This window comes from Cottoperca gobio, chromosome 7 (genome assembly GCF_900634415.1).
Source record: "Cottoperca gobio chromosome 7, fCotGob3.1, whole genome shotgun sequence".
Classification (NCBI taxonomy): Eukaryota; Metazoa; Chordata; class Actinopteri; order Perciformes; family Bovichtidae; genus Cottoperca; species Cottoperca gobio.
This window is the reverse complement of record NC_041361.1, coordinates 18,353,564-18,381,310: the sequence shown is the minus strand read 5'-3', so window position 1 is coordinate 18,381,310 and position 27,747 is coordinate 18,353,564. Positions and strand designations below refer to the sequence as shown.

General features: G+C 40.6%; 2 protein-coding genes across 3 annotated transcripts in view; both read left to right on the top strand.

Annotated features, from left to right (window-relative positions):
- Positions 1–13,219, top strand: part of ctnnbl1 (catenin, beta like 1) — a 47,907-nt gene extending 34,688 nt beyond the window's left edge. The window contains exons 14-16 of the mRNA XM_029436253.1: positions 6,202–6,339; positions 6,877–6,949; positions 12,539–13,219. Coding sequence (XP_029292113.1) covers positions 6,202–6,339; positions 6,877–6,949; positions 12,539–12,627 — 300 coding nt within the window. The 3' untranslated portion in view covers positions 12,628–13,219. The remainder of the gene's footprint in view (positions 1–6,201; positions 6,340–6,876; positions 6,950–12,538) is intronic.
- Positions 13,220–24,379: 11,160 nt separating this feature from the next.
- The window catches only part of vstm2la (V-set and transmembrane domain containing 2 like a), a 49,263-nt gene continuing 45,895 nt past the window's right edge, over positions 24,380–27,747 (top strand). For both annotated transcript variants that reach the window (XM_029436484.1, XM_029436483.1), the window contains exon 1: positions 24,380–24,715. In XM_029436484.1, the coding sequence (XP_029292344.1) occupies positions 24,598–24,715 (118 nt within the window). In that variant the 5' untranslated portion in view covers positions 24,380–24,597. The remainder of the gene's footprint in view (positions 24,716–27,747) is intronic.

The following is a 27,747-nucleotide window of genomic DNA, read 5'->3' as shown; positions in this document are numbered from 1 at the left end:
AGCTAGTTTCAAGAAAGGTTTTCAAGTCGCCTTGTTTTTTTTGTGGATGAGTATTCTTCTGCTGTGTAGAGATTCCTTTTTTAAAAGTCTTGTCGGTTGGGTCTAAAATGATGCTGCAGTAAGTCATTGAAGATTGAGTTTCTTTCCCAGTCCGTCCCAACGGAGTGAGCAAAAGGCTACATTTCATTCCTACCGTTAAAACTCTGCGAGCAGCTAGATGATACCGTGTGCAAATCACAGCTTCCACCAAACGTCACATGTTATGTTAAATAAGGTGATAAAGACGCACGCCAACCCAGTTCTGTCCAGCACCTCAGCGGAATCAGCTGCCGTCAGCAGCAGTGTTTTATCTCTCTCCGCCGTGCCTTTTGCTTTCCCCTAGTTAAGCCTGTTTTTAAGGGGCGGTAAGCAAAATGTTTTCTCCTCTGCAACATATTACCCACAGATTTCTCAGGAGGAGAGCAAAGAAAAAGCTGCTGCTGCTTTTTCTCCCTTTCTCCAGCCCAGTCCCTTTTTTAATAAGCTTCTTATTTTCCTCCCACCTTGGTATCTCTCCTCCCTCCTTCCTTTCTATCCTTCTGATTCTCTCCTTCGCTCCCTTATGCTTTCCCATCCTTCTTTGTTTCTTATTTTGGACTCCCTCCTCCTTCCATCCCTCTTTGTCTTTACTCACCCTCAACATCCATTACTTCTCCTCCCTCCTCTCCTAAGTGTTGTGTTTTTCTCCTCCCTATATGGGCTCTTTAATTTTCACATTGTCCTTCTTTTTGTCGCAGCTTCCCTGCTTCCTTTACTTGCTCGTGATCCACTCAATCCCCCTTCTCTTCTTTTACATCCTTTCTCTGCATCTTACTTTCACACCGTCTCCTCCCTCCTTCTCCCCGTCCTTCCTTACCTTTTCTTCTATTTCTCCCCTGCCCTCTAACAGAACTGCTGTCACCTCTCTTTCTCCACCGCTGTTCCTACCAAACCTTCCCCCTGCTCTCAGCTTGTTGGTAACAGCTCTTGGAGATTGATGAAGCTCAGCTAAACATGGCCGACCTCAATACTGTAAAATGCCTGAGTGCACTTTCCTAAGAAGTGTGTGTGTGTGTGTGTGTGTGTGTGTGTGTGTGTGTGTGTGTGTGTGTGTGTGTGTGTGTGTGTGTGTGTGTGTGTGTGTGTGTGTGTGTGTGTGTGTGTGTGTGTGTGTGTGTGTGTGTGTGTGTGTGTGTGTGTGTGTGTGTGTGATGGGCTAGTTTAGCATTGCTGACAGTAGACAAGTCTGTGTTAAATTGGAATTGGTTTTGCACCTGGCTGTGGTATATTTAGTTTTTTTAAATGTCTTCCAGGAATAACTTCTCTATCAAATCTGATTCCATTCAATCCCTTATTGAATCCATGTAAGCTTAGTGTTCAACTTTTAAAGAAACTAAAGGTATACATAACTACAACTCAAAAAGAGAATCTGCAGCTTGAGAGAGAAAACGTTTTGAGTGGCAGCCTAATAAATGTTTCTGTAACTCAATGTTTGTGCCAGAGAAGCTACATAGCAAAATATTGTAAATGATCAAAGTGGCACAATATACTGTATATCATTTAAATATATGTTGGTGGCACAATGCAAACTGTAGCTTATGTTTGACAAGCAACTTTCTCTCCAAATACCAGAGGTCCTGGTTCTGAACTATTGAACGAACGGTTAAACTTTAATTAATGATGTGATGTGAATTAAAGTTTTACATCAAGTTACTCGTAAAATGAACATTAATTAGCGACCCTGCACCTGAGGCAGGACGTGCCGTCAGTAACATTTGTCATTGAAACCTGTGAAAGCAACCATCCCCGCCGTCTAAAAATAAGAAGCTGCGAGTTGAAGATTTGCACACGGCTCTATTCTAATAAGAGAGAGGAGAGATTCAATATTTGCCTCGTTACCGTGAGAGCTCAAGGTATCAGAACCAGGAGTCACACTGAAACAGTTTCAACACAAACCTAACACGGTAACACTCGTGGAGGTTGGATTTGCATTTTTAATGAGGATATCTAACTTCTCTCTTTCTGGTATTTGCTTAAGTCTTATAAAGAGAATTATGTGACACACACAGACACACACAGACACACACACAAACACACACACACACACACACACACACAGTCAGTGGGTTTTTGCAAAGTGCTGACAAAGAAATCCCTTTAATTCTGCATCCCAGTGGAACAGAAAGCACAAGAAGAACAACCAGCCACACACACATTCACACACACACACACACACACACACACACACTGCCTCATGCACAGGAATACAAACACATTTTCTCATGAAAAAGTTGATACACATACATTAACACACACCCAGATAAAGGTTGTTGTTCAAAGATGCACACATTTTTTAATACGCATGTCATACACGGATACAAACGCACGGGTTCTAATATGCACAACAACAGTCTTCCATAAATCATACACACCCCATCGCACGAACACACACGCACAATGTGGCTGAGTTACAGTAAAGGGACTGAGACTGAAAATCACTGCTTATTACTTTGTCTGTACTGTAGCCGGGCTGCCGGGCTCCCCCGAGGTTGCAGTAATTGACTTGTCCAGTCCCTCCTTTTAACACGTTATTCTTTCTCCGCTCCTTCTGTCCTGTGTTTGCCAGAGGGATCCAACTGCCACACAAAAGATATTGGTCGCAATGTCAAAACTCACGAATGGACAAAACTCTGCCACTGTAATGAATACTGCCACACTGCCCACGTCTGCTTGAGTTTTAATATCCCAAATGTCCAGCTCCACTCATAGTGATGAATATTTAATGCACCTGTCATTGTTAAAAACCTTCCTCTCCCCGCACGCAGTCCGGCTCCATTCCTCACGCGTGTGTTGAAGAGCTTTTCTCAGTTCCATTATGGTGAGGTTCCCTGGAGGGCGCTGCAATTGACTTGTCTAAGACCTTTTTATTTAAATGTTTTTCTTCTTCTCCTCGACGAGTCCACTTATGACTTATAAGTCGTTATAACGGGTGTCAAAGGTCACACAATGTCCCACAGAGACGATGTAAGGTGATTTGCATCTGCTGCATTTTAAAGGCTTTGATGGGCATGAAAGTCTTCTAGATAATCAATAATAAATAAAATTGTAATATCTGCACTCAAAATAAGTCAAAGGTATGAGCCTGCGTAGCTACTTAAAAACTTAAAGGAATACTTCACCCCCAAAATGATCATTTGTATATCAATTACTCCTACCTTTGTTTTTCTTTCATGCCTTCACAGTAAACCCTCTCCCCAAACGGAAAACTTTCTTGATGAGTTGAAGTAAATGAGAGACGGGTTTAAACTGTTCTTGCTCAGACAAGTAGCGCGCCTGCGGAAGCGTTAAGAGTGTGTATGAGGAAGTGTTTTAAATTGTAGTTGGTTTTGTTCCCCGTCGAGGCATGCGAGGAATGGCTTCAAGGAGAAATCAACTGAGACTTGAGAATTGCAATGACAAGGCGCTCTTTATTTGTTACAGCTCTGATTGTTTCCTACATTTAGTTGAGGCAGGAAATGCATTTCAGGACCAGCTCTTGTACCAGCACCTGTCAGCTCTTCTGATGAGCCCTTTGGGACAATCTAACGATGCTTGATTCCTGGCCAGTCAGCGTACCAGAGTGGTCGTCATCTTAGCGTTCAGTTTTGCTGCCTTTTTAGCAGCATGAACAACTTTGTATGTTTCTTAGATCTTCCATTGCCTTTCCTTGCATTGACAAGCCACACTCGCACCCCAAGACAGACACTAAAGTGGATGCACTGAATACGTTTTGGATTTGGGTAGATTCTCTCTCCTTTAGAGGTGGATGAAGCACTTGAGACTATATTAGTCTCTGCCAAGTTGATGCTAAGGAGGGTTGTCTCCATCCCTAGCTTCAGCTTCTTCCTCCTCTGATATTTTGACATGATATGACATTGGTGTTCCTCCCCAGGCAGATTATTTGTGCACTACATAGAGCCTCTAACTGCAGGGTCACTTGGAAAATAAAATCATGCTAATTTGTTACTTACATCCAGCTCTTAAAGCAAAGACCATTTTGCATCCAGTATAATATTAGAAATCAGTAGCGAAACCATTTTACTGCAATGTTACTTCAGGCTAACTTTTTAGACTTCTATGCTAGCTTGCTAACTAGTTTTAAAGCACTCTCAATGGCAACACACGGTCATGGGGTGTTACGACTGACTCAGGTTGATTATTGTAGCTGGAAGCATGTTTTTGTGATGGTAAATGTACTAAATATCAGCATCATACTCATTTGCACTACAGAGAAGAGAGGAAACATTCACAGTTTACATTCAACTAGCATTGTTTCAAGTGTGTTGCATCTTTAATGTGCGCTACAGTAGTTGACAGCAACAAGGCCACGCTTTGGGACTATTTTACTGCTTTGTAATAAAATAGAATTATGGGCCAATGTTTTACCCAGAGGACACGGAAGAGAATGCCCTACATTCAATGGCTTTATTAAAGGTTCTTGTTTTAATCATCCGCATTGTTTTGCATCTTTAATTAGCTACTGTTGACATTGTACAGTAAGGCTTTGTTCTGAAGTTGTATCTGCTTGTTTTCTCTTCTCTCAGGAGGAAATGATTAAAGCAGGATGACACGCTGCTTTCAGAATGCAATGTCACAATAATGGATGTGTTGTTGTGCGTCCCAGCGCCGCAACCTGCAGCTCAAATGCTTTTCCCAGAATAGTGTTGCACTGTAGTCCTCAGGACTTTCCCTTTGATTGAGGCATGTTAATGAGCTGAACTTCACAGCTATAATTGGGTTTTTACAGTGTAATTGATCTTTAAGGACGAGGCCTTTTGAAAGCTTTAATTTTCTCTGAGATTAAATCATTGAGACGTAAATGTCATGTGCGGTACCCTTTAGCTCGACGCTGAAAGTATTTGTTTTCATTAGGAACCGTTTGAAAAGTTGCCCTTTTTCTTGATTTACTGAGTCACACACACAATACTTCAGTTTATGTATGCATCGTTCCATAAAATCCATTGAATGATTGTAAGAACATGATTATAAAGAGCTAAGACATGGAAAATATACAGCCTGATGTTAGAGATACTGATGGCCGACATTGACCCTTCATTTGATTCTAAAGAAGTCTTCAGGGCTAAAACTAAATAAAAAAGATTCCTTCCCCTTTTGACCAAAAACCATTGGTGATGGAATGTAACCACAATCACAGTTTAACACTATGGATGTTGGATACCGCCTTGCTAATGCTACATATCATTTAGCCTGAGTCTTTATATAGTAAATGAGTATGGAGTGTAAAAACAGATCTAAAATGTGGAGATAGTTTACAAGCTTTGTTTAACGTTATGTTTGACCTTAACGTTCTTCCTGCTGCACGATTTGGAATAAAATCTTCTTGTGATTATTTTGAATGATATTGCAGTTGGAATATGATTCATGATATTGAAGGGAATGATCACTTTTGCATTATTTTTATTCATATTTCCAATGAAAAATATATTCAATGATTATGCTGCAATTTTCTTTTTCTTTTTTTGCGAGGATCTGTACCAAACCAAGACTTTATCTTAAGTCCGTAGAATAGATTTGTGGGCTGGAACTTCTCTGCAGCACCACAATACTTCATTCAGATTGGTATTTTGACACATCTTTCGACTTTAACAAATATCGCGCCTCCTGCATTTTGGATATTACACTAGTCCATATTGAGATATCAATAAAATTGCGATTAATTGTTCAGCCCAAGGTAAAATTGTGTGACAGCAACACATTTACCACCCTGTGTTTCTGCACCACTCCAATAGTTTCCACTCCAGACTCTCCTCTCCCCCTCAGCTCTGCTTCTTAATCACTAATGATGATTAATGTGGGCTGTGTGCTTATTGGCAGAACTGTGTTATTGGCATACTGACAGGGTTGTTAAGATGGATAACTATGCAAGAGTGTGTTTGTATGTGTGAGTGTGTAGCGGAGGCCCCACATTTTGCAGGTTAGCCGTGAAATGAATCGATTTGTGAGTCTGGTCGATGGAGAAAATGGAGGAAAGGCTGAAAATCAACAACAACACCACCTAAATTAAACCTTGTCTGTGTTTGTAGAATCTGTTTTAAGGCTGCCGAGAAAGTAAATTGTGATTTATTCACTTTGCCATGCATAAAGACATGTTTCTCTTTTGTGTGTGTGTGTGTGTGTGTGTAGGAGATGGTACGTCGGGGGGAGATCCTAGATGACGGCGTGGAGGATGACTTCTACCTTCGCCGCCTGGACGCCGGACTATTCGTCCTTCAGTTGATCTGCTATATTATGGTGGAGATCAGCAACTCAGGGATATCACAGGTACACACACACACACACAGTGGGTCTCTCACAGTTTAATTATTATTTAGACATCTGATCAGACTATAAAAGCAGACAGGAGTCGGATGTTTTTTATGAGCGCTGCAGCCAAGTGACTCCTTCACTTCCCCACAAGTGATTTCACTGGACTCTACTTGAGTGGACGCCGCAACACTTTGTACTGCTGCTTAAAAAGCTGCAGCATATCCTGGCTCACTTTTTAAGTTAGTGGCCCCTTTTTTAAATTCCTTCGTAGGGATAAGTTCAGGTGTTTGAGAACCACCGTTGCTAGAAGATGCGCGACACATCTTAGCCCTGCTGATACAATACGTCTCTTTCTTTTTTACAAGCCCAATGTTGAGCAGATAATTACACAAACAAATAGGGATGTACCAAATAGTTTAATTTCCAAAAACTCCAGAGCTTTTTTAAGTTTAAATGTATTGGAAAAAGATAATTATTGAAAAATATATTTGCTAATTTCATTGCAGAAATAAATGTTATTTTGACAGCATGTTTCTGCTTCTCTCTGTTTAGCTGCAGCAGAGGGTTCATCAAATTCTCAACCTAAGAGGAGGCTCTGTCAAAGTGGTGCGACACATCATGAGAGGTAAGTAACTTTATTTTATTTAATATATCTCGAATAAAGTCTAGTTCTAAAAACAAAAGAATATCATTACCTGTATTATTATGCTTCCTTTGGTAAATTAATCCTAATAAGCATTTACATTTTCTAGTGTTAATCCCGTATAAAAACAGTCGGGTTATTATTGTTGCTTTGAGTGTGTCTTGTTGAACAGCAAACACTCTTCTCCATCACTGTTAAAGGAATCTAAATCAATTATTCTTTGCTCTGCTTTCTCTGAGCTCATCTGCTGTTATTGTAACACTTCTTGCAGATGTTTCACAACAAGGGATTATGCCCCTCCTCACTGCTGGGGTGGTTTTAATGTGAAGCATATGGAGGAAGTGTGAACACATTAACATGATTACTTATTAAAATATACTTATATAACGGGGTGAATTAGAAATGAAGGCATATGGCATGATGCTTTTATCCAAAGCAACTTAGAATAAATGTCTTCGACCATGTGGCTACAACCCAAGAATCAACTCCATCAAATATGCTGCACAAAGGCTTTTCCTCAGTTGAGGCACATCATTTTAATGGAAGAATAGTTTAAAAAATGACCACCAATATTTCACTTCACTATTTTACTTCCATTTAAGTCGGATGAGTAAATGACTGAACCCGGGATGGTTTGACCCCATTAACAAACCCAGGTGGTAGCTTCTGAGTGAAACGAACACAAATCCCTGTAAAATACGATAAAATAAGAAAACACTGTGTGTTTTGGCCAGGCAGAAAACACACATATGACTACAGTAGCTGCTGCTAAAACAATTAATTATTAGTCATTATTTCCAGAGAAGCATTTTTATGTGCATTGTTTTTGAATCCTGTTTCCGAGGGCTTCTCGTCCTGGCAAGGAAGCAACATTTCGGGGGGAAATGTTGGTATAATCGCTGCTCTTTGGCTGTGCTTGTTATTTGATAGTAAGCCCAAGCTGTTCGCCTGCCAAAGTGGTTGTGTTGGAATATTATGAAATGCTATGAATAATGTAACTCTACCTTATTCTTTTAAACAAAGGAAAAGGGCCTGGGCAAACTTTTAAACGGTTGTGTCTGAATGTAACTTGCTATTGATTTTATTTTTAGATTGAGTTGACTGTTGTGTGCATGTTTCTGTCCAGTACATCCCTCCTTTGCATGTGGACATTTGTATATTAACAGTAGACAGTACTGTCACACACATGAGATGAGAACCGTTTAGTTTTTTGTTGCATTTTTATATAAAAATAAAGTTGAAATGTCAAGAACAAACATTACACTTTTCAGAATAAATCAAACCACGAGCGCATATACTAAAGTTCAACTTTATTGTCGAAATTTCAAATGTCTTCTTAAAATCCTTTAATGCATGGCCCTAATACTCTTCGGTAGATATAAATCGCAGGTGGAAAACTAATAAAAGGTTAAAGTTATGGCAGCAATAAATAAACAAAGTAAAATCTATCGACTAAAAGTGTTTATTGCTTATTTATCACATTACCATTACAGATGGTAAATCAATATGCAGAAATGCATCCCTGCGGGCCTTTATGCATGGTAATCTAATCAAATTGTCATTGTGAGGAACAGACACTGCCCGTCTGTCACACATTCTTTATTCCCTCGTCCCAAAAATGTCCTGTCCCGCCGCATTTGTTTTCTGTTTGGTTTCCAAAGACCTAGCAGGTGTGTTATTTTCTTCCCGGTGCGACATCCATCCTTCCTGTATCATTGTCGGATAAAGCTTGAGGACGAGTCTCCGTTCACACACCCACTGGCTCTCTGTGGCATGTAGCGCTGTAGATAGAGCCATCCGTCACGCATGGCGGTGCCAGCAAGCGTGGCACTTCTCCAGTCCTCACCGTGCAGGCGTGCGGGCGGGCGTGCGTGTGGGCGTGCGTGTGGGCGTGAGTGTGTGTGTTCATTTTGTTTTCATCTCTGTATTTGCATACACGTGTCCCTGGCTTGTCCGGGTAGTTTCCACAGGTTACTTGCATGGTTGTTTGTGTCATCATGTTTGCCATTAGCATGTCTACATATTTATGTGTGCATACATGTCCTTGCTTGTTTGTCATGTGCATATGTTTTACATTGTAACCTGTCTTTAATTGAAAGTCTATACAGGTGTGTATGTTCAGTTGTCCTTTGGGGTTCAGCTTGCATAATGAGAAGAACATTAATTCATGTGTGCCCTTGCATGTGTGTACTTAAACGCAACACTTCATACATATCCATTTGCATGTTGTGTGTACTTGTCCTTGCATGATCTTGATGCAACCTGTGTGTGTGTGTGTGTGTGTGTGTGTGTGTGTGTGTGTGTGTGTGTGTGTGTGTGTGTGTGTGTGTGTGTGTGTGTGGTGTGTGGTCTTGATCTCAATGGTTTTAGCTGTCTGAATGTGAACCAGCTATGCAGGAAGGAAGGCTTGGCACACTGTAAGAAGAAGATCACTGATGTTGTGAAAACCTGCTGTAAGGGTTTCCTCTAACACGGGAAATGTAATTCGACAATATACGCAAAGTGGTATAAACACAGATCAGGGTCTGAGCATGTGCAGAGGCATCTGCCCAACACAGAACTACTCTCCAACTATGCAGCCTTAGTAATGAAGTACTGCATTACCCAGTGTGACTGCATGGCTCTTTTAGTAGTTTGCTGCATATTTAGTACTTGTTAATGCTGACGAGTGTTTATAATAAGTGGTTATTGGTTTGTGCGCTACTGTTTTTGCAGCGTTGCCATCTTGTTTTTGTTTTAACTAGAAGCGACTAAGTTCAACCGAACGCAGATCAAGAAATGTTGATGCAACCAAAATGTTACATTTAACGTGCATGAACTGAAAGGTGTGAAGGAGTTAACGTTGTAAGACGAAAACACGGACAACACACAAACCGGACAACACCCGTCACAAGGCAGCCCCAGCCTAAAGCACACGCTGCTTTATCGTGAAGAAGACTTGGAACTAGCCATTGGGACAATAAACTCGTCCGTAAAAACAAAAGCAGTGTCATATTCTCATGGACTCATGACCTGCAGGCCATTAGAGAGAATGCAGGTTTAACTTCCACATTGGCTTCTGTTTCTAGACCCAGAGGTTGCTGCAGGATGCAGGCGCTTTCACCCATCAGCTCTGCAGATTGCTGACTAAATGTAGCGACACAAATTAGCTGGTGATTTTTCTCAGTGTCCTTTTGATTGTCATGTTTTAAGAGAAATCTTTGCAATATGCATTATTTTGGGCCTCCATATTTACCCGTTCCTTGTATCTTCACGTATAAAGAATCTTGATGCTTAAGATGCATTACACACTTTTTGAAAGCATTGTGTTGGTTACATTCACACACCAGAGGAGGATATGTGCCAGCTGGATCAGACTGGTTGGTATAACAGTGTTTTGAAGGAGTTGCAGCTGTGATCACACTATAAGTCCTACAGTGTGTCCCTCCACTCCCCTCCGCTGCTGCTGCTGCTGCTGCAGAGACTGCTCCTGGAAATGATTCTCCTTGTACTCATGGCAGATCAGTCCCAGTCACTGACCTGAGTAATGGCCATGCTCAGTATTGTCCTCTGCCGCGTTGCCGTGGTGACAGGAGAGAGTACCAGCATGCCAAAGAAAAGGTTCTGCAGAGAGTCGAAGAGTCACGAATCTCTGACCTTTCTGTCTGTGCGGCTGACTGCGCCGCCATTTATAGACGTGGAGACACACGCGGGGACAATGACAGGCTGGCCATGAAAGAGGCTGTAGCTTTTTCATGTTTCTTACCTGCTTTTCTCAGTCAACCTTAAAATTCTGCCATTTTCTTCACTTCAGTAACATCCCATACCTCTGTGTATCAAAAGCAAATTCCTGTTGCTGCCATTCAAGGCTGCTGTGGACACCGCACATCTCCCACACCCCCAGATAGTGTCTGGCCTCACACTTTATAACTTTCTCTGCCCAACTCTCCTCAGAATACCCAATGATGGAGTGACCTCTGTTCTCCAGAGTGTCACGCTGCCTGTCTGACCTGAATTGAAAACTTATATCTCAAGAAACTGTTCACGTACTTTACTGCCTTGCCTATCTTTAGACGGCTGCTCTTACATGCCATTTTGAGTTACTTGTTCTTTTCTTGCGTACGTGCACACTTTCGGGATGCCTTCACTTTCAGTTTTACCTCCAAATGAACTGTTTAGATAATCAGGCTGAACTGGTGGCTTGTTTAACACTGGTTTGATCAGATCGCACGTTTCCTGCCCCGTCAAACTTTTGTTTTAGCGATTGCGACATGTTCCTAGATCTCAGCATTTATCATGTCACACAAAAATTAGAGCGTACTTGTAATAAACCGGAATTAATGTATGTTTGTTCTTCCAACACTATGTAGACAAGTAGTGATCCTCATCCAACCTCTGAGGTCTCCTCAGTGCCATTATGTCTGTCTCTATCCTCTATGTTCTATCTAATAACATAAAAACATCCCTGCCCCCTCTTCTTGGTGTATTTGACAGCCATGTTCGTCCTCCTAAACCCTGCGGGCTCTTGTCAGGAAAGCCCCCTTCATTCTCTTCTCTTTGCAGTGTCTCCCAGAGAAAACTCTTTTTCATCTTTTCTGGGTTTAATGTGTAATCCCTGCCTTGGAGGCTGGCTGAGAGACTCCACTGGGGCTGCGGCAACTGCAGCGTTCTCTCTCTGCACATTAGACTCAGAAATCGACCGTTGGACTGTTTCGAAGGGCTTGTCGCACGAAATGATAGAAAACAGTGAAACGCTCAGAAGCACACAATGAAGTAGGAGCACCGCACAGTACACCTGAACGGGTTACTGTTCCCAGCCAGAGGACACAGGCTGGATTGCACTACAGTCGCTGTCCTGGGACCTCTCATGATAAATAAGCATTTGTTCAAAGGACAGATCTTGTAATATGACTTGTTGTTACAACGTGATGGACAGATTGTCTAGAGTGAAAGGATATTCAGTGATGGTTCTTTAATGCTCTCTCTCAGCTTTGTCCTTTTACAATACAAACTGTTGTTCATGAGTGGGTACACAAGGTCTCACCTGAAGTTACATCTGTTGACTTCTTCGTTCAGAGTATTTAGTCTCCCAAATGGGAGAAAGATGGATCCTTGCCCAAGTTTACAAAAAAGCAATTAGTGTGTGGTCATTTCATTGGAAATTTGTTTAATATTAGGGGTGTAACCAAATAATAGTACATTAATCAGATATACATAGGTTTAATCAATTTTCAGTAAATCGCTGCTTTTTGTGTTTTATGTCATTGCAAATTGAATATATTTGGATTTTGGTGGTCATGTTCAGCAGTTCAATTCAGTTCACTTCTTTATTCCTACACAATCTTTCTATGCTCAGGAAGAGTGCGAGGACACAAAGGCCCCTTTTACTCTTTATTTTTGGTGATCAAGTAACTGCAGCTCATAACCAGAAAAAAAATCCTAAACCATGTAGTATTCTCTCGCATTTATCTTCCATCGTTGCTTTCTTGTGCTTTTTCTGGCTCCAAGGATGTTCTCTGTAACCTCAAAAGGCAAACTGCCACGCCCGAGCTGTCAAGTCAACTAATCCTCTGACTTCTGTTCGTCTTTCAGAGTACGCTGAGAGCATCGGAGATGGGAAGAGTGACGAGTTCAAAGAGGCCGAGCGGAAGAGGATCATGGACCTTGTAGACAACTTCTAATCAAACACACACACACGCACGCAAGCACACACACTGCTGGTCTGATCTGAGACTGTAACATAGTAAACTAACTAAAGTCACTGGGTATGTTTACATGCACAACATTACTAGTCTGCTAAGAGATTTATTTTCACGGTTCAAAGAAATTTAGTTTTTCAAACAACCTGGTTTACATCGCCTGCATCTTTAGCATCCAACATGGGGAAAAGGAACCTCAAGTGATCTGAATTTATAATGAATCAGTTTTTATAATGAACTAAATCTAATTAATCTCATAAACACAATCTCTATCTGCCAGAGAACTGGTTAAGATAAAATAATTGCTGTGCATGTAAAACTGCTCAGTGTAGAGACTGTGGGAGTTTGGAGAGCAGAAGACTGAAACCCACAGCGAACATGAGATGCACTTGGAGCTGCAGTGCTGTTTATTTTCTGTCCTGTGGTGTCAAACACCGCGGAATAATTACGGACCGTTTGCACAGATCTCCAAACTTAATATCTATCCCTCAGCTCTCCCACTTTACCTCGTTTGTTTCTTTCGGATTTACGTGTAAAATATTTTCTAATAAAACATTTGGTAATAAAATCCTGATTGCATGTTTTGTTTGTTTGATTAAAGTCACGGTTTACTGAGCGAGATGGCACGGCTCATGAATCTCATTACGCCTTAGCTTGGTTACTGTTGCACAGAGGCACAGATGTAGACAACAAACTTACATCTGCAGCTTCCTTTGCAGAGAGAGAGGGGGAGAGGGAGAGGGAGAGAGAGGAGAGAGGGAGAGGGAGAGAGAGAGAGGGAGAGAGAGAGGGAGAGAGAGAGGGAGAGGGAGGGAGAGAGAGGAGAGAGAGAGAGAGAGAGAGAGAGAGAGAGAGAGAGAGAGAGAGAGAGAGAGGAGAGAGAGAGAGAGAGAGAGGGAGAGGGAGAGGGAGGAGAGAGAGAGAGGGAGAGGGAGAGAGAGAGCTCTCTTTATTTGTCTGAACCCACCCACTGCTGGATCTCAGCAGCCTCATGGAGCTCTCAGCCCACTGCTCTTTGTGATGCTTCTCTCACACACATCAGTGTGGAGGTGTATTATGGTAGAGCTGTATACACTGACAAACCTACTGTATTATCCTTCCCGTCCGTGCACCGTACCTCACTGTATCTTTGCTTTCTTTATGCGGAGGAGAAAATAAATATTCCCAATTACTTGTGCATTTTTAATGGGTATGTGAGAGGCTTGTAGTGAAGAGCTGACCCACTTAGACTCACTGACCCACTAGTTTTAGTCTGATTATGGATCTTCCTGTCATTTCCATAGCATACAGTAGTGACAGAAATTATACAAACATGTATTTAAATATGATACATTATTAGTTTTCTTTTTCGTGTTTAACCAGCTTGAACATCAAGATAAGACTCCCTGCAATCAGCCAGTGGTACGGCACTCAGTCGCAGCTGTTTGCTAAGACTGAACAATATTATAATAATTTTACTTTATTAGGATTTTAATTTGCATGAGCTTTGGCTATTCTTCCTGTGATCCACACACATACAGTCCAACACACATTTACACAAATCAAATGTATTTCTAGAGCCCAATATCACAATATACACATTTACAGCGACTGAGGACGGATCCCTCCCCCAGGACGGACGGGCGTGCAATAGATGTCGTGTGTTGAGAATAAAAAGCATAGTAAAAATACAACACACTCCATGTGACAGAAATGATAATGTGATCATATGAAAAAGATTGATCCAGGAGGATGTCAAAATAAGCCTCCAGAATAATAAACAAGATATAAAAATAAACGTGGGTGACAGGCACAGCCATGATTCATTATCCAGACAAAACCTTTAATAGTGGCAACCTGCCAGATGAGAGACATAGAAACTCCGGGGATGATGCCCCGGATGCGGAGTGCATTTCAGGGACATGAATGCATACAGATGGAGAGAAAGAAGAGGAGAGAGGTGTAAGTCCCCTGGCAGTCTAAGCCTATAGCAGCATAACCAGGGCTCGGTCCAAGGCAAGCCTGAGCCAGCCCTAACTATAAGCTTCATCAAAGTTTTTAATTAAGGGTAAACTTCTTTAAACAGCTCAGTTGGAATCCTATCTAAGAGACAGGTTGATGGCTTAGACAAAGACATTGTTGAAGTTAGTTGGTTCAGGTCGATGAGAGTAAAGTTGGCTAGATACTGTATATATCAGGTGTTACAGCTGTTTTTAAGGTTCTGGTGATTAAAGATAAATCGGTACCGGTTGAAGGCAGGAGGAGATTAATTTTGTCTCTAATAATTATAATTTTATCGTTAAAGAAGCTCATGAAGTCGTCACTACTGAGAGATATAGGAACAGAAGGCTCTGTAGAGCTGTGACTCTCTGTCAGCCTGGCTACAGTGCTGAAAAGAAACCTGGGGTTGTTCTTATTTTCTTCTATAAGGAAGAGTAATAAGCTGCTCTGGCATTACGGAGAGCCTTCTTATACGTTTTAAGATGATCTAACCAGACTAAACGAGATTCTTCCAATTTAGTGGAACGCCATTTACTTTCAAGATTTCTCGACTTTTGTTTTAGTTTGTGGATTTGTAAATTAAGCCATTGAGCTTTCTTTTTCTGATCTTCTTCTTTAGAGGAGCGACAGAGTCGAGTGTTATTCGCAGTGAGGCTGCAGCTCTATCAACAAGATAATTAATTTGGGAGGGACTAAAGTTAGCATTGGAGTCCTCCATTATATTGATATTGAGTCCTGGTATTGAATTAAGTGCTGATGGAATCACTTCCTTAAATTTAGTCACAGCACTTTCAGATAGACATCGAGCGTAGGATATTTTGCCTACTGGCTTGTAGTCCAGTAACAGGACTTCAAAAGTTAATAAAAAATGGTCTGATAAAAGAGGATTATGTGGACACACTAATAAACTTTCAATTTGTTCAATGCTAGAACAAAGTCCAGGGTGTGGTTTAAACAGTGAGTTTGTTTATGCACATGCAGTATTAACGCTGCCATTATTGACGTCCGCATGAATATTAAAGTCACCTACAATAATTACTTTATCTGTTTTAAGGATTAAACTCTATAAGAATTCTGCAAATTCAGATGGAAATTCAGAATACGGACCAGGAGGGCTGGTATCACAGTAACAAATAAAATGTGCTGTATTGTTTTCCATGTTGGGTTTGAATGCGTAAGAACAAGGCTTTCAAAAGAGTTATAGTTTAGTTTAGGTTTAGGATTATTAATTGGCTTGAGTCGAATATGGCTGCAGCTCCACCTCCTCGGCCTCGAGGAACGTGAGTATTAATATGACGAGGCGGAGTGGATTCACGTCTTAGACTAACATTCTTCATGTCTCAGCCAGGTTTCAGTGATGTAATCACTGTAATAAATCAATCTTATTATCTGATGTTAAATCATTTACTAGTCCAGTTTAAGATGACAAAGATCTGATGTTTAAGAGTCCACATTTAATTTGTATTTGTAGTTGCACTTTTGCAGGAGTGGTGTTAATTTTTATTAGGTTTCATTGTATACATTTTTTTTATTAATTTCAGAGGTCGTGGGGCAGAAACAGTCACTATGGGGATTTGAGTGGGTGACTGCCCGGATGGAAGCACAGAAAGGTGTGTAAGACTGCAACTCTGCCTTCTGGTCTCAACTCCAGGTTGTCATGGATTAGGTCCACTAATAAACTTTGTAATATTAGTAGATATGAGATCCGCTCCTTCCAAAGTAGGATGGATGCTGTCACTCCTAATCAGACCAGGGGTTCCCCAGAAAGTCTACAAAGCCCACATCATTATCTGGACACCACCATGACGGCCAGCGTCGGAACGATGACATGCGGCTAAACATGTCCTCACAAAACTACGGAGTCCGACACACTAGAGCCACATGAACATGAACAAAGAAAACATCTCATCATAGAATTAACAATCAAGTACGGAAGAGAAACAACATTATCATCCTTTCAATACTTTCAATTAAGACTAACACTAAATTATAAATCAAACAATTCAAATGAATTAAAGCACAGTTGTTCATTCACATAAATAGTAATTAATAATACAATATAAATCCTTGTCTGCATTTAATTCAAGGGAAATAACGTATTAAAAATAAAATAAGAATAGCATTCTCTGCTCAGGGGGATTTCTACTTTCACCCTTTTTTACATCATAATTCATACACAGACACAGTTTAATTATATTTCTTTAAATGTTCGGAGATATTGTTTTAACAAAAATGTTAACCAATCTTTAATATTCTCTTGAACAATATGCAATGAATTCCACCTGCCCATGACTCAGTACACTGTTTTCTGTATCATACTTGTTTTCACTTTAGGTAACATGAACCTTATTTTCATGTTTGATAATTGTGTTGCACAAACTGAGTCCAATAATTGACATTACAATAAATTGTATACACTTATTTTTATTTACGGTATGTCCAGTTAAAGATTCTGTGCTTCTGGAATTGCCTTCATGCTGATTGGTTGGTTGAACATCTGATTAGATGTTATTGATTTTTATACTGTAGCAATTCTCAATTTAATTATATGTGATTTATTTCAAGAATTCAGCTTGTTTGTTGTGGTAATGTTGTTCTACTTAGTTCATTTTAGTTCATTTAGCTGTCAAGCTACCATGAATGAGAAATCCTGAAATCTTTAAGGCCCTGTCACACATCCGTATGGCAGAAATGTATGCTGGCGGATATGAAATATCGGCAATACGTTGATATAAATTAAGGGTAGGTTGTGATCGTTTGAAGGACGCAGACGATACGCCGAACACGCCAGACATACGGCCCTGTCACACAGTTCCGTATTGCAGAAACATGCCGGCGTATATGAAAAGTAGCTCAAAATTTGTTCAACTTTTCCACAGTGGTATTGTAGCTGACGTATACATAACAAATTATTATACGTATTTCCAACATATTGATAGCGTATCACTTACTTATACAAAACGTATCAGAGCGTCTGGCCAACGGATCTGGAAAAGTGCCATTTGGTTCATGCTGATGCTGGAGAACGGCTAGAATGTACTCTTGTCGCAGCCTCTCAGCATCCTCCATGCTCTCTGATGATGGGTTGATGTATTCATCAAGACGTGCTGTGAAGAAGTGAGGATGAGCTCCTCACAGGGACCCTATATACTATATTCAAACCCCAATAAGCTCCCAAAACGCTAGCTGAACGCTAGCTGTACTGTAGAAACACGTTTGATAAGTTACTCCGTCTGTCATGCATAAGTTTAACAATAGGTTACAAATATGTTATCCACTCATTATCAATAAGTTGGCTGTAGGGTTCACCTGTCAGCCGACGTAGCCTATATCTAACGTACCTCTACCGTATTCATGTACTGTATTCACGTACTATATTTACGTACTATATTTACGTAGGTAAGTATTCACGTACGTATTCCGTATTCACGTATGTCTAACGTCACGTAACGTCTGCATATCTTATGAAGCACACGTCGGGTACGTCCGGTAATTTTGAACATGCTGAAAACATCAGCGTTCAACAACGCACCCCAGCGTAACACAGTGAGCTCTTAACGAATACTACTTATACCTTACCTTATAGCAACGTAAACCAGCGTGTTGCCGATATTTTGTATACGCCATATTACGTACATACGCCGATCCGATGAAAAGTTGGACGTATTTAGACTCTGACAAATTTTCATATACGCCGCCATACGTTTCTGCCATACGGATATGTGTGACGGGGCCTTTAACAACTGAGCAAACTGCGGCTGAAGAAGACCGTCTGATACTGTCGAAATCTCCACAACAAATGAGTGAGAGGACCTTGAGTGGAGATTGTTTTGTAAACTGTTATATCCAAGGTCTTTATAGTGCAATTAATCAGCCGTATTGTTATTTTTGTACTATTGCCAGCCATGTTGAGTTGCCCATGTTATCTTGGTAGCTATTTTTATGTCTTTAGTTGCATGTTGCTCACTGTCCCGTCAAGACATCTCCGCCTTATCTCGCAATGTTAACCAAACTCAAAGATAATTAGTGTATCTGCCCCATTTGAATCCGCTTTAAAATGTAATGTGTTCTTCATCGGCCCTTGTTACACTCTTCCACCATGTGTCATAAAAACCGGGCCATTACTTTCTCCGTAATCCTGCTGACGAACAAACAGAACCTCCTTGATTTACAGAACCCTTCCTTGTCACTGAGTCGGATATTTCTCACTTTCAAGCCTTGTATGATTAAGTTTCAAAATGTCACGACCATCGAGCGGAGCTACCTGAAAGTGTGTGTACGTGTATTTAAGGCCATGATTGTGGTTTTCAAAGGTCTTTGGTTTCTCATATTGATGAGGCATTTGAGTGGATGTTTTACCAGTACCTACGTCTCCCTCAGGTGAATTTATTTTCCAGTATTTACATTTAAAACTAATGTGAACACCTTTTTTTGAGTATTCAGCTCTAAACTCTGTCCCATATGAAACCAGACACAGCATCTATTTGTATTAGTGTCTTGTCTATTGTATATATCTGTGTCATTAATTGCTCATTTAGTGCACCACGCCCTCTATAATCCTGTCAGGAAACAGCGGTGCTGGGAGGGAACTGGGGGGGGGGGGGGGGTCGTTCACTGATAGCTGTCACATCTATCGACTTGGTAAAGTGTCTCTAGTATCGCTCAGTAACAAGACGGGTATAACGGCAGGGCGTCGTTTGCATATTGTCTTAGCAGAGGAGACCCGGCACCATGCAACTCTTATCAGTGATTATGACTGTGGCGTGTTTAACAGCGGTTGTACAGCAATTTCACAGCCGAGGGGAAGGAGAATAATTGTATTTTCCGAATGACTGAGTGCAAACACTGTGCACTGCTGTGCTTTTGGGCTTCTCTCTTTTAGTAGGGACTGAGAGGAGAAGGTATTCTGTTATTGAGAGTAAATACAGGGATTGGTAAAGAATGTAAAACTGGGACATTGCAACAAGCCTTAGTGCAAACACGCCTCCAGGACCTGAAGCGCAACAGTAACGTCTTTATCTGCGTCTCAGTTACTGTGGAGCTTTGTTCATGTTATATTCTCCAGATCTCCGTTCTCCATAAGGTCAACACAGTTAAGACGGTCTACAGTTTGTCAAAGGTGATTGCTAATTGCTGCCATTCCATTGCAATTACATGATTTTGGTTTGAAATTGTGGTGTTATAAAAGCTGGTGTGACCAGGCCCTCAGTGAAACGTGAGAACACTTAGCAAGAAGACCTTAAGACAAAAACAAAACCTCAGGAAGGTCAAGTTGAGGCAAATGGTACAAAATACTTGATGTTTAAAATCACACAGTCCATGAGTACAACAACTCAAGCACATTTTCTTATGATACTTACATATGTTTACTTTAATAAAATATTTACTGCTAATGGAGTATTATTTGATATTATGGTATTTATGTAAGTAGAGGATCTGGCTTCTACTTAACTGCTGAGAACAAGTAAAAGAAATCAACTCTTATTAAACAAAACTTTAAAAGTATGTAAATGACTATAACAGCATGGCCACTGTGTGCTAAAAATCAATATACACAACATAGGAAAAAAAATATACTAAATGGGAATAATAAGGTCAACTATAAACTGCATGATTGGATATTACAGTACCGTATTAAATTGATACCATACAATGCCCTAAAGCATAGTAAGGTCACTATAAATGTACTATTTAGTATCACAGACTCATTTTGAGTTCCTTTTAAAAAATATTACAGTGATACAACAGCAGATAAAATGCCTCAAAGTAGCCTACAGTATATATATAAATATATATTAAAGTGCCCTAAATATACAATGGATTACAAAGTCGTTTGCACAGATTCACACATCAAGGTTTATTTTCTACCATTTGACCCCAGAGGGTCTCCGTAGTGGCTTCCTCCATCAGAATAGTGAAAAGCAGTATGATAAGGGGAAAGATGGCTGTAATGTAATTCTCTGACATATGGGGCTTTTGAACCAATTTTTGGGGCCAAGAGCCGGCGCCTCTGAAGTGGAAACAATGAAAAACTGGTTTGAAATCAGGCTCCAGCTCTGAACCGGCCCTGGAACTGCCTCGGTGGAAAAGTAGTATGTGTTAAACCCAACCAGCAGACTTTGAGCTGATACATTCAGCCATGAACATGCTCATACAGGTAGTAGTTAGCAAAGGTGTGGACTCGAGTCACATGACTTGGACTCGAGTCACATGACTTAGACTCGAGTCAGATTCCAGTTTCAAATTTGATGACTTTAGACTCGACTTGGACTGAAACACTAATGACTTGTGACATCACTTTGACTTGAGCCTTTTGAGTCAATTCATTTCCTGAATCAACTAACGTTAACACTATTCATACCCAGCAAGTCCATCTCTAATTCCCCAGGTCCACTTTGTTTGAACCAATCTGACAGAATCAAGTTGCAAGAGAGAACTATGAAGAGCTAACATTACATTACTGAACACCAAGTTGGAAAAGATTATACAATGATTGCGTACAAAAACTATGCAGTGGTCAACAAAAACTGAATTGCAGTATGCCTGTCTGGACTTGGGACTTGACTCTCACTTCAGTCTGGAGCATTGTTGACTTGGGAGTGGAGTGCAAAGACTTGAGACTTACTTGTGATTTGCAAAATAATGACTTGGTCCCACCTCTGGTCAATGGTCAAAGCTGTTAATTGCTGCCTTAGTGCAACTGCCTGGCTGCAGCTGTGGTCAGCACAGGGCCTCGGCTCAGACCTCGAGACGTTATCTCCAACAAATTGGCCACTCTCACTCCCTACACGTTATTGGACACTGCAAAAACACATTAATTTCCCATGATGGTTTTAGTGGGGCAAAGCTAAATATTACTCAGGCACGCTCCCCAGTAAAGTGAGCCTAATGACACCCCAGAGGTTAACGGATTATCAGTTGGAGATCATCATGAAGGCATCACAGCGTGCAATAGAAACAAAATATCAAGTATATATTATATTTTTTTACTTAACCCCTTTTGTGTTGTTTCTCTTCCTACGGTTCGCTATTATGTAACGTTGTAAGAACAGTTTGTGCAATTTTCTTCTTCATCTTTTCATAGAACGCTGTGTCTTAGACAAAAGCACATGAACGTCTGGGAAAATGTTTTTTATTAAAGGGGGTAATTGGAGTCAGATAATCCAATCAGTGTGTTGACATTCAGATATGGGTAACAGCTAGGTCCCTGGCTCTGGTAAAAATCACCAAAGTTTGGTCACGAACCGAGCTTGCTCTTCAAAGCAGAGACCTAGTGAGGTGAAACATGCCTCTATCAAAAGATTTCAGGGGATCAGGCAGGCTGTGCAAAGCTGGTGACTACCTGTACCATACGTATATATTTGAAAGGCCAAAGAACTGAAAATAATTAAGGACCTCCAGTGTGTTATGCACTTGCTAATGTATATGTCAAATGGTCCACAAATAACTAGAATTAAAAAAGGAACAACTAACAAGAATGGTGTTAGTGGCCACGAAGCCCTTCAGAAAAACGACAATTGAAAATGGCTGCAGAACAGGTTTAACAAGGCTACTGCAACAACATACTGCAGACTGTGGACACATATAAAGGGTTTAATGTTATGTTTGGAAAAAAACCCAAAACACTTCATACTGACATACGGCCACATGGTTTGCTGTCTTGGGGTCTGGATAGCTGAAAGTTAATGATGCAATTGAAATTATTAAAAAATAATTTTTCATATCCCTATTCTAACATTGATTGAAATGTAATTGTGTGTGAATCCTACATACACACAAACGTGTGCATATTATAAAACATATATCCTTCCTTTGTACTGTATGAAAACATACTAAAATAATATGAATTAACCCAAATACATGTTTTAGGATTCAAATGAAAATGAACAATGAACATATTGTTTACAGCCCCATCTAATGGAGATTTATAGTCCCATGACCACATATTTGATGGACATCTTTAATCATTAAACTTATAAATTTAGTTAGCAACGATAATAGGAAGGCTTCCCCTGAGTTGTGTCCTTGAAATACAGTAAATGGGACACACAGTATATAATTTTACCTAACAAGGTGGACATAATACCCTCTGGCTATGCTGCCCTGTTGTGGAAAAAGTGCTTAAGATCAATGAAGGTTATACAAGCACTTACATGCTGTTCCATAAAGTCCAATAGCCCATATAACCCATAGTGCGACCTGTGACTGGAAATGTTATCTTCTGCTGTTCAATAAGTGACCAACACTACACAAGACCGGTGTCAGGGAACACAGCATTCTCTCTTTTTGGTGTGTTGCTGTCCATGGTGCTGAAATGCAGCATCAAACACCCACTTGCAGGTCCAAACCAGGGGATGGAGCTTATAACAGTAAGAGAACTCTCATAAAAGCCATAGCCATTTTAATTAGACCTCCAGAAGAGCAGAGTAGTCTTATTGTTTTGCTCTTTAGAAACCAGTCTGTACCTCAGACTGGTTAGGCCAGTTGATTGGTTACAACAGGGGTTAGCTGTGCTGCATGGGATTAAAAGATGGAAACAAATTGTGTGTACAGAAGACACTGTCGAAACAAAACAAAAAGGATTCTAAATATGGGTAATGAGAAATAAAATGACTTTCCATCAAACGCTATGAGAGCTATAAAATTGTGAAATGTGACAGTAACAACTCCCCCAACTGTCATCAGATTCCGATTTAAGTTTTGGTAAAGTGTGCTGCTGGGATGAGTCCTAAAACCTGGAGATGAGTCAGCAATTTCTGCACTTCCGGTTCCCTTGTCTCAAAGTTTAAATGGGATTTTGGTTAGATGCGTGAAATAAGGTCTGTGAGTAACTCAAGCGTAACATATTTTAATGTTTTGTTCTACAACATGAAATACGTCAGTAAATATCCCACCGGTGAATTTTGAAGTGGCTAAATGAGACTATAGAGGTTGTCGGAAACATTAAATGTCATAACGCCGAACCCAAGAATTTTGTATCATACATTTTTGTTTGCCACAGAGCTTATTTTCTGCATTATTCCAAAAATCCAATATAAAAATCCAATTGCCTTTTTGTCGAGGGAACTAGCACGATGTTAACTTCCAGGTTGACCCACAAAAATAAGTCATCCCTGCAGCACTTAATTCTGATTCGTGCATGGATGTACGTGACATCCCAGTTTTAGGACTGAGGCCAGTCCACTGAGAATCTTTTTAATATTCTTTTTATGTGAAAGATTAAATTGCTCTAACTTTGTCAGAAACTACTGTCTTCCTTTAAGATACCATTGATAACACAAAAGTGTTACCAGGAGCAGAAGTATTTTTTTCTAACATTGTTAGTTTTTTTATGAATCTTTAGGTAAGTTACTTTTACTTCAAGAAATGTTATAAATAATTAATTAAATACATAAATATCTAATAAATACAACTGTCACTGAGATACAGCCACTATCGAAAGCAGGCTTGTTACCCACTGTTAGCAAACACTTCGTTAAGCTAATGTTGGAGCACAATGTATGCGTGAGCATGTTTATCCGTGTTATTTAGTTCAAACTAATGAAACACATTAACAACACCAACATGTTAGAGCTTCGAATCTTTTAGTTGTTTCCCATCGTTTCATATAACCGCATTTGCTTGGCGAAAAAAGAAACGTAGTAAAGTTTAGGGTTGCTGAACGTGCTTCTAATATCACTCCTCTCATAACCGATATTCCCCACTGCAAGCCGCGGCACCTCCCATATATAGGAGAGTCCTTCCGCCGCATGTAGAGCTGAGTGAGCGGAAGCAGAGTCTCAGTCAGTCTGCTGGCACACAGAGAGGCTGCAGCGGCTTCTTTATTCTTCACAGGTATTTCACTCCCTTTCTCGCCAGAACAAGTCACCTGGATTTAAACAAACAAAAAACAAAAACAAAAGAAAAGAAAAGAAAAAACGTGCACTCCACTCGATGTGAAAAAGACACGAGAGCAGATCAAAGAGAAGAGAAATGGGAGCGTTCAGAGTGCTGCTGGGGAGTTTACATTACATGGGACTCTACATGCAACTTAGTGTCTCCACAAGGCAAGCTGGACACGGCGAGGTGGAAAACCACATCTCTGGGAACGGTAGGTGTGATATTCCCTTTAATTCCTTTTTCTTTTATGTGAGGGGGGCATCACACGGGCTGTGGAGAGGACGGCATAGGTGATGCCATCTGCCCACATGCAGAGGAGGAATTAAACAAAGAGCAGCACACACAGGCTGAGAGGCTGTTGCTGATAACATGGCAACTAATGCAAATGTATGTTTTCTTTGATTGTGTGAGCTTTCTCGCTGTCGGGCATTAAATTAATGAGAGTTTCAGTCTGAACAATGGATACATCAACCTGTCATTCAGTCAGTGCATGTCTATCCATCATATTAGTACCAGCAAGGTTTTGTAGTTTTATTTAAATGTGGATGTTCAGACACATTTGGAAGGCTGGATACTGATGAACGTGGTAGATTGTTTCTCTGATGTAATTGGTGGTGTTACAGTGATGTATGGTGAGCCTGCGCTCATGACTGACAGGATTACATTTTCTGTGGGAGCTGCAGCTCTCTCCTGATCACTGGGTGATTCATCCAGGAGGAGCAGAGGTGATGTCAGTTGATGGATGGAAGTAAATATTGTCATTTATTTACCTGTGAAATCTATACTGAACAAGCTTCTCTCAGACTTGCCTCTTTCTCTCTCTCACCAGGAGCTTCCCTAAATGGCCTCAAAGTGTTTACATTTTGTTACGTCATGCAGTCTGACACTCTGTCACGGTTTGTTTTCGGTAACTTTGGCTCGGCCTGGCAATCTCCACAGCTGTTGCGCTGCCGGCTTGGCTTGCAGATGGCTGTGTGGGTTGGAAAATAAAGGGAGGAGTGGATGGGATGGGCAGGAAGTCTGAATGCCTCAATGCCCTTGAGGATTTACAGTAGATCCGAAACAACTTTCATTACTTCTGGAAATGTGCTCTATTTTCAGATGCTTCCCAGCAGCTTAACCACCCTGGCAACCTCTAACACACATGACAGTGTGTATCCCACACACTGAGCTGCAACATTTGCCTCTAAAAATTCACCTGAATTGCATCAAATCTCATTCCTATTCCCTTTAATTGAGACACTGATTTGCACAAATAAAGTTATCTCGTCAGGTATGGTCATGTCTCCACCCACGGAGAGCGATAAGTGGAAACTGGAGAAGAGCGAGTTGAGCTCTAACTCATTTGGAAGCAGCACTGAGCGAGTGTATCGTCCAGAGAAAGCAGAACTGAGAAACGTTGATGTTTTTGAAAGTGAAAGGAATAGTTTGGAAAATAGACTCATTCAATTTCTTGCAGAGAAACAAGTTGTGGTATTTCTTGAATGTTCCCAGAAGGGGTGTTCCGATCAAGCTTCTTTTTTTTTTCCTGATCCAAGTCCTTTAATAATCAGTATCTGTTGATACCAATCTGATCCGATACTTATATTTAACTAAATGTTGTTTAAATATGTATTATTTAAATTACAGTGTACCCTGCTTAATCTGGCACACCTTATTATTCACAAGCTACTTGATCCAAATACTGAAGGTTTTGTTTCAAATGCATTTATATGATGTGAATATTAGTGAATATTAGTTCAAACGTGGAGAATTCGTCTTCTGAAATTGACGTGTTGCAACTGAGGTGGACAAAACAAAAGGATCGCATGTTATCAACTTTATTTTAGCCGATGCAGATTCATTACAGTCTGCCTGGATCTGCCCGGATACCAATCATTTTAATTATGGCTCGGGACGTCAATAGTTCCCAAGAAAGCAAAAAAGTATTTAATCCCAAGAGGTTGAATTTGTCCTTCAACTCAAGCTACACTTACTTGTCTTTTCCCCTGAGCTTGTGACCTCTGTCTCTGTCTAAAGATGATTCTGGTGTTTTTCCGTTTCATCCATGTGGCGTTCCTCGTAGCTGTCTTGCATGATGTCTTCTATGACTCCAATCATAAGGGAGTCCCACTGGGATGTTTCTGGGGGTTTCTGTTGATTTCTGTGTCCGCTCTGGTTTTAGGATATCATATCTTTATAAATCATCACTGAGGTTTGTACACGTGAGCACGACGTGTGCTGTGTAAATGACTGATGTCATGGTAAAGGATTTCTCTGTATTTGGGTTTCAAATATTTAGTATTTCTCCTTTTATTGCCATTCATGAGCAATATGAGTAATATCTCATGGCAGGATGGGGCATCCATAACGCATCAGAATCATTTCAAACTGAATAATGTGCCTGAAGGAAGAGATATTTCTTCCTTCAGTGGGTGTTGGATCTTTATGGAAATGAGTGTGTACAGATACACTTGTTTTTGTTTTGTCCCGGAGACAGAATGAAAGAAAAAAGGGCAGATTCATGTACTGTATTTCCTAATTGAATACTGAAGTTAAGTCTGATAGGATTGTTGGATGGATTGAAGTTGATGATTTGCAGTGTTGGGAGTGACCAGACTTTCCGGGAAGAAGACGAGGATAAACCCACCTGAACTCTCCTTAACCCTTTATATTTGCATGGGTAAATTTGAACACGTTTTTTAGACTGACATCCATAGTTATGAGGTGAATTCAGAGTGTGTGCTACACCACGGCGAGTAAAACCAAATAAATGGAAAGACGACGGGGTCAGCTGAGCAAATGTCTTCCTTTGTTTTTCTGAGAATATACTGTAAGTTTGGCTTGTATTGGTGGTCCCCGAGCCCCTTGGGGGGTCATCATTTATCCCACTTCTCCTTTACTGGCACTCCACCAGCTGGAACAGAGAACAGTGAGGAAAAAGAAAAGGAAGCTCGATTTTCATAATGTTCTGTCCTACTTTCTGCCTCGACGCTGCTTTGGTCATTGATACTTTTCAATTAACTCCTAATTAGGGTATGGTTATCCAGCCGGGCGATTATTTGGCCAATCAATTGCATTCATTAATCAGTGAAGGGTAAATGAGCCGTTGGGCCAATAAGATGCTTTTCTTTTCAAAGGAAAACCGATTGTAATGAGACGGCAGGAGCAATGCTAACAGGCATTTAGATTAGGGATGCACAATATAGATTTATTTCAGCTGATACGATAAACAGCCTGCTTCTCGTGGCCGATACCTTCTTC